The sequence below is a fragment of the Arachis ipaensis genome, chromosome B5 (assembly GCF_059453495.1).
Source record: "Arachis ipaensis isolate K30076 ecotype BB chromosome B5, ASM5945349v1, whole genome shotgun sequence".
Classification (NCBI taxonomy): Eukaryota; Viridiplantae; Streptophyta; class Magnoliopsida; order Fabales; family Fabaceae; genus Arachis; species Arachis ipaensis.
In genome coordinates, this window is record NC_142440.1 from 63,191,356 (window position 1) to 63,199,105 (window position 7,750).

A 7,750-nucleotide genomic window follows, 5' to 3' on the forward strand; every position below is an offset into this window, starting at 1 on the left:
TTGTGAGGGGCGGCTTGGTGGATATTGGCGTGCCTTTGGCATTTGTCGCAGCTTTTGACTATTTGAATGGAATCCCGGATAACCGTGGGCCAGAAATAGCCTGCCCGGATGACTTTTTGGGCTAATGTTTTGCCTCCGACGTGGTGGCCGCAGCAGCCTTCATGGATTTCGCGGAGTATGTACTCCGTGTTCTCGGGTTCCACGCATTTGAGCAGGGGTTGCGAGAATCCGCGTTTGTATAGCTGTCCTGCGACAATGGTATAGTTGGCGGCTTCCCTTTTTGTTCGTTTTCCCTCTTTGGGGTCTGGTGGCAGTGTTCCGTCGAGGAGGTATTGTAGGATAGGGTAGGTCCAAGATCCCTGGTTCAAGAATGTCAGATGAGCGTTGGTCATTGTTGACACGGAGGGTGACTTAACGACTTCCTGGATTAGCGATTTGTTACCGTGTCCGGGTTCGGTACTGGCTAGCTTGGATAGTAGATCTGCCCTGGCGTTTCGTTCCCTAGGAACGTGCTGTATGGTAACGTGCTCGAATCCTTCTTTTAGTTTGTTTACCTTGGCGAGGTATTGTTGGAGTAGTGGATCTCGTGTCTAGTAGTCTCCGTTAATTTGGGAACTGACTACCTGTGAATCGGTATTTACTTCTAGGACCTTTGCTCCGACCTCCCGGGCTAAGGATAGGCCTGCCAAGAGGGCCTCGTATTCTGCCTGGTTGTTTGAGACCGGGAATTCGTATCGAACTGACTGTTCGATCACGACTCCGTTCTGGCTTTCGAGAATGACTCTGGCGCCTCCGGAAGTGATATTCGAGGAGCCGTCAACGTGTAGTTTCCATGATTCGGGGGTGGAGTCTCCTGGTGTCATTTCGGCGATAAAGTCGGCCATGGCTTGTGCTTTGATCGCATATCGGGGTTCGAACTTGATATCGAACTGGGATAGTTTGACAGACCATGCTAGCATTCTGCCTGCTAGGTCGGGTTTTTGTAGTACCTGCTTGACCGCTTGGTCGGTTCGGACCGTTACGGGATGAGCCTGGAAGTATTGTCGTAGGCGCCGGGAGGCTGTAAGAAGTGCGTAAGCTAGCTTTTCTATGCGTGAGTAGCGAGCTTCTGCGTCCTGTAAGACTTTGCTTATGAAGTATATGGGTTTTTGATCTTTTTCCTTGTTTTCATGGATTAGTGCCGCTGCGAGTGCCTCCTCCGTTATGGAGAGGTATAGGTAGAGTGTTTCCCCTGTTTGGGGTTTGGCGAGGATTGGTGGTTCCGCTAAGGTTCTCTTGAAATGTTGGAAGGCTTCTTCGCATTCCGTCTCCCATTTGAAAGGGGCCCCTTTTTTCATTAGTTTGAAGAAGGGGATCGCCTTTTGAGCCGATGCCCCGAGAAAGCGTGATAACGCTGTTAATCGGCCGGTGAGCTTTTGGATGTCTTTAAGGTTTTTTGGGCTCGTCATTTCGAGGACGGCGCGGCATTTTTCCGGGTTTGCTTCAACTCCGCGTTGCGTGATCATGAAGCCGAGGAACTTTCCTGCCTCCATCCCGAAGGCACATTTTGCCGGGTTGAGTCTCATTTGGTGCTTTCGTAGGGTGTTCATTACGACCTTGAGGTCGTCGGTGAGTTGTTTGCCGGATTTGGTCTTGACGAGCATGTCGTCTATGTAGACTTCTAGCTTGCTTCCGGAGATGTTTTGAAATATCTTGTTGACAAGTCTTTGATAGGTGGCTCCCGCGTTTTTCAGGCCGAAGGGCATTACTGTGTAGCAGTATGTCCCGTCGGGAGTGATGAACGCTGTTTTTTCTTCGTCTGGTCGGTGCATCGGAATCTGGTTATAGCCAGAATATGCGTCCATGAAGCTGAGGTATCGGTGGCCAGATGCGGCATCTACTAATCCGTCGATGTTTGGTAGGGGAAAGGCGTCCTTCGGGCAGGCTTTGTTGAGGTCCGTGTAGTCGACGCACATTCGCCATTTCCTGTGAGGTTTTTTCACTAGCACGACGTTTGCTAACCAGGTCGTGTAGGGGAGTTCCCTGATGAAGTTGGCTTCGAGTAGGGCTTTGACTTGCTTTTTGACCTCGGCGGCTCGGTCTGGTGACATTTTTCGCCTCCTTTGTGCCACTGGTTTAGCTTTGGGGTCCACGGCTAGCCGGTGGGACATTAGGTCGGGGTTTATTCCCGGCATGTCAGCTGGTGTAAATGCGAACAAATCTCTGTTTTGCTTCAAGAGTTGGGAGAGTTCTTCTTTGAGATCATATGGGAGGTTCCTATTAATGAAGGTGTATTCCTCTTTGCTTGGCCCTATTTGTAGCTTTTCCATGTCTCCTTCTGGCTCTGGCCTGGGTTGGCCGTCCTGCCGAGCATCTAGGTCGGCTAGGAATACTCCGGCCGCATCTCGGGATTTCTTCCTTAGGGCTAGGCTGGTGTTGTCGCATTCGGCTGCGACTTCTCGGTCCCCGTGGATGGTACCGACGGAGCCGTCGTCGGTTCTAAACTTCATGAGGAGGTATTTGGTAAAGATGACTGCGGAGAAGTCGTTGATTGTTTTTTTTCCGAGAATCACGTTATAGGCTGTGAAGTCTTTTAGGACTACGAATTCGGACAAGATTGTCTTCTTTTGGTTGCTTGTTCCTATGGTGATGGGAAGGGTGATTGAGCCATTTGGTTTGAGAAAGTTGTCTCCGAGTCCCGTGACACCGTTGCGGTGTGTTTGGAGGTTGTCATTGTAGAGCCCGAGCTTATCGAAGGCTCCTCGGAAGAGGATGTTCAAGTCTGCCCCGGTGTCTACCAGTATCCTCCGTACTAGTCCTGTTCCGATTCTAGCCGAGATGACGAAGGGGGCGTCTTTGGCCGAGGTGCCGTGCTGGCAATCCTCTGGTAAGAAGGTTATCGTGTTATCGGCCGCAATGGTTGGAGTCTGGTTTCTGACCGCCATTACTTTTTTTAGATCTTTTTTCATTGTTAGTTTCGACTTGCTCGGTATGTCCTTACCCGTAATGACGTTTACGATGATGGTGGGGTCGTCTTCTGGGATTTCCCTGGGCGGTTGCTTTTGGGTTCTCGGGTTACGCCCGTCTTTTTCCGGCGACCTGTCTCTTTTCGCGCGTCTTGGTTCTCTGATGATTTTGGCAAATTCTGGGAGTTTGCCGTCTCGTATGGCCTGTTCGAGGGCGTCTTTAAGGTCAAAACAATCTTGTGTTTTGTGACCGTAACCTCGGTGGTAGTCGCAGTAGAGGGTTTTGTTGCCTCCCGTCCTTTCCTTGAGTTGTCGGGCTTTCGGAATGATGCCTCGATCTACTATTTGGTGGTATATCTCGGTAATTGGTGCTGTCAGGAGTGTGTAATTAGAGAATTTACCAATTCTTGGTGGTCGGCTTGTATTTGTCGGTCTGGGGTGGTCTCTTTGATTCTCTCTGGGTGGTGGGTTTTGGCGAGAAGACGAGTTGCCGTGTTGGGTGTTGCCATTTTGCCGTTTGTTGGCGGCGACGACCTGGCTGACTTCTTCGTCATTGATGTAATCTCTGGCGATGTTCTGGATCTCGTGCATGGTCCATACTGGTTTGGTGGTGAGATGTTTGCGAAAATCTTCGTTCATGAGTCCATTGGTTAGGCAAAGGCTTGCGACGAAATCCATGAGTCCGTCGACCGTCAGGCATTCGTCGTTGAAGCGGTCGAGGTATTTCCTTGTGGATTCTTCTTGTTTTTGCGTGACCCCCAGTAAGCTGATGGGGTGTTTGGCTTTAGTGATTCTGGTTGTGAATTGGGCCATGAATTTTCGTGTCACATCGTGAAAACTGGCTATGGATCCGTTTGGGTGGGCGTTGAACCATTTGATCGCCGGTCCTGCTAGGGTTACCGGGAAGGCTCTGCATCGGACCGCGTCGGCCGCTCCTTCCAGGTTCATTCTCGCTTCGAAGGTCGTTAGATGTTCCTGGGGATCTTTTGTTCCATCATACTTCATGTCGGTAGGTTTGTCGAAACCTTTGGGGAGTTTTGCTCATAAGATTCTTTCTGTGAAGGGTGTAGCTCCCATTATTATATGGTCGTTTCTCGTGCGCTTGGTGTTTCGGTCCCTCTGATCTTCGTCTGAGTAGTGTTGATAACTCAGATCTCGGGAAGCGCTGCGGTTGTGTTTCTTGTTGTATCGTCGTTCTGGCGATTTCTCGTGTCTGTGGTCGTGTGAGGCGCTGCAACCGTCTCTTCTGTCGTGTCGTCGGGTTGGCGACCTACCGCGGCGAGACCTTGATCTGGAAGTTGCGTGGCTTCTGTGTTCGTTGTTGTGTTTTTCTCTATTGGTCAATTTGCCTTCGAGTTCCTGGACCCGGAGACAGAGATCCTGGATGATCTGTGCCGCTTTGTCCCTAGCTTTCTCAGGATGTCGTTGGTCTGTGACGACGTGGTCGTTCGTGTGTTGGACGGTACTCGCTATTCTTGCTTGGTTTGTGACCTCCCGGTGTTCTGGGGTTGGGTTAAGCGGTCGGGAGTCATCCTGGCTTGAGGGGGTTTCGTCCAGGACGTCCCCCATCCGGCTCGGCTGGCGCAAGTTTCCCACAGACGGCGCCAATGTACGAGATGTCTCTGGTACGGTTTGAAGGGTGGATCGGGAACCCGCGAACCTGAGCTGAAGCCGGGTTGCCTGACTGGAGCGATGGGGGGAGGTACCTGCAAAGACACTCCGACGCTCAAGTCAGAATGGATCTAAGAGGTAGAAGGTGTGAGGAATGAATGAATACCTGGAAGGACTTTGGTCCTCTATTTATAGATGATGGGTATTCTTATCTTATCTTATCTGGTTAAGATAAGATGGACGTGTGAATTCGAAAGTCGGTTGGGAGCTCTAAACGACCGGTTTTTGGGCCTTCTGAGCGAGGTGCGGGTCGGACCCGAGAAGCCGGGGTTGGGTACAGTCTCGGGTCCTGGATCCGTGGCTCGGATCCGTAACACAATTCATGGCTAATTTGTGCTAATTTGCTCTAATGGAACAATTTTATTAAATTAAAATTATATTTATATAAATAACATTAATAAAAAAATCAAATTTTTTAAAAATATAATATTTAACATTTTTTCATAAAAAATAACACTAATAAGGATTCAGTATAATAATAATAATAATAATAATAATAATAATAATAATAATAATAATAATAATAATAATAATAATAATAATAAGTAGTCGTCTAAACTTGTATATATATAATAAGAAATAAGAAAAATTTTAACATAAATAAAAAAATTCTAACATTTTTTAGAGTAAATATATTTAAAATTTTAACTATTTCTTATTAAATACACTAATTAAATATCTGGCATATCACTAACTAAGTACTTCATTGCTATATTTTGATAACAAAAATTTGTACAGAGTTGTTAATTGGATTTTGGTTTCTTCATATCTATAGCTTTTTCTCTAAAGTTTCAACCAACTTCTCTAAAATTATCACACGCCCTACATTTTCAGCACCAAAGATTTTTTTCAATTTACAGTGTTTTTCTATGGGCCATTACACCCACCAATAAATTCGCGCCATTATCTCGACCTTGTCCATGCCCATCAAGTTTCATCATGACTTTTTTTTCATCGTTTTCAAATGCCAAACGTCATTTTTCGAGTTGTGATTTCTCCCGTAGAAGTGTCTGTAACCGAATACAAAATTAAATAAAAGAAATAAACTAAATATTAGAACTCAAAAAATCACGTAAAAATATTGATCACAACTAAAGGGTCATTATAATTTTTTCTGGTAGATACAGTTGGTTGAGACTTATTTCATCCAAATTTTTCTGTAAAGTCTTCATTGTTGTGGATATTCTGTGGTAGGTTTTTGTTTCAGAAAAAATATGCTAAAAAAATCAACAAATAAAACCAAAAAAAAAAGAGTCGGTATTTTGAGTTTGGAGAATGTTGTATTACATGATAAGGCTCATATAGTGTGGTTAAAAAAAGTGCTTTCAGGTGCTGCAGAAAAATAGGAGTTAGAAGACAACGTGAATAGAAGTGGTGGAAAGTTATGTTGAAATTTGTTCGTGGTTACTTTAACTTTCTGCCAAAAGCTACCTTAAAAATTAAGTGCACATTAAAATTTTAAATCTTAAAAATTTAGCTTGGTCATTGTTGTTTAGGTCGTTTTTTAACTTTCTTTAATCTTAAAAAAAAATTTCTTATTCTACTATTTATTATCTACTAAATATATTTTAAATTATTTTATTTTAATACAATAGTTATTTATTTTTTTTTTTAATGGTCAAATATGATTAAAAATTTAAATTTAAATTTTGAGCATGTATTATTTTTATCTTTAATTTTTGTTATAATAACAATAAATAACCAAAAAGCCACTTATATAACCAATAAATAACTAAAAACCCACTTTAACAAAAATTTAATGTTTAATAAATTTTAATTACTAAGCCAATTACTAAAATTTTATTTCGTTAGACAAATTAATTATCACATAAAATTGTTATAAAAAATTTTATAAATAAATTTCTTTGTTACTTAATAACATTACGAATTTTTATATAAGTGAGTAATTACTCATAAATTAATTAGTATTAATTTTTTTATAACTAAAAATAATTGTAAAATAATTAATTAATAGAATATACCAATTAAATAATAATATAAATAAAAAATTTAATTCATAATTTAACAAAATAATTTTTAAAAAAATAATTATGCATATAATAAGAGTACAGTACTCACAAAAATATATAGTGAATACTAAACCATATAAATAAAGACTAATATTTTTTTAATTTATCCTAATTTTTTTTAATTCAACAAATGATAAAATAATTTATTTTTTAAAAAAAGATTTATTGAAAATTTGTTTTCTACTTAAAAATTATTGAACTTTTTATTATATATTCAAATTATATTATTTTAGTTAAATAAATTTTATCTTTATAATTAACTCAAATATTTGAATATTATCTTTATTTTTATAATTTTTTATTTTATCTAAATTTATTTTTTTTATATTTTTAGATTTAATTTTATAAATTTGTGTTAATATCAAAATATTAAAAAAAAATATTATAGATTAATAAATTTATTTAAAAAATAAATTTATTCAAGACAGGATGGCCATGGCACGTCAATGTGAACCGGAAATACGTAGAGAAAACAGAGATAGAGGAGTATAAACTCGAATTTAAAGGCTACGAAAAATATTGTTTGTGGTAAAATGTCAAAATTTAGCCATGGTGACAATATTTCGTGATAAATAAAAGACACACTTATTTATTTTTATCACAATTTATTGTTTGTAGTTAAAATTTCGTGGCTAAACCCTGTTTTTGTGATAGTGTTGTTATTATTATTATTATTATTATTATTATTATTATTATTATTATTATTATTATTATTATTATTATTATTATTATTATTTGGAATAAGTACTTTTTCATCCCTAAGGTTTGAGGTCAAAATTAAAATCGTCTCCCACCTTTTTTTGTTATTAAAATCATCCTCAACATTACAAAACGTTATAAAATCGTCCTTTTTTTTTTACTTTAATTTTATTTTTTTACCAATTTATCTTTATTAAATAATAAAAATAATTAAAAAATAAAACAAAACTACCCCCCACCCCCTCACTGTAACCCCCCACCCCTCCTCCCCTTCCTCTTCTCACTCTTCTCCAATCTCCTTCCAGTTTCTCACTCTTTTTCATTTTACCAGGCAGACGGAACATAGCAAAAAGTAGAAGCAAGAAATTAAATTAATAGCAACATAGCCATCACCTCTTCCCCTTC

At 40.4% G+C, this 7,750-nt stretch overlaps 1 protein-coding gene across 1 annotated transcript; it reads right to left on the bottom strand.

Annotated features, from left to right (window-relative positions):
* Positions 1–590: 590 nt before the first annotated feature.
* LOC148564426 (uncharacterized) lies at positions 591–2,924 on the bottom strand. Its single transcript, XM_088487034.1, has 2 exons — positions 2,002–2,924; positions 591–1,848 (listed from the first exon to the last, which is right to left on the bottom strand). The coding sequence occupies exons 1-2, from the start codon at positions 2,922–2,924 to the stop codon at positions 591–593; spliced, it is 2,181 nt and encodes a 726-aa protein (XP_088343160.1).
* Positions 2,925–7,750: the final 4,826 nt, after the last annotated feature.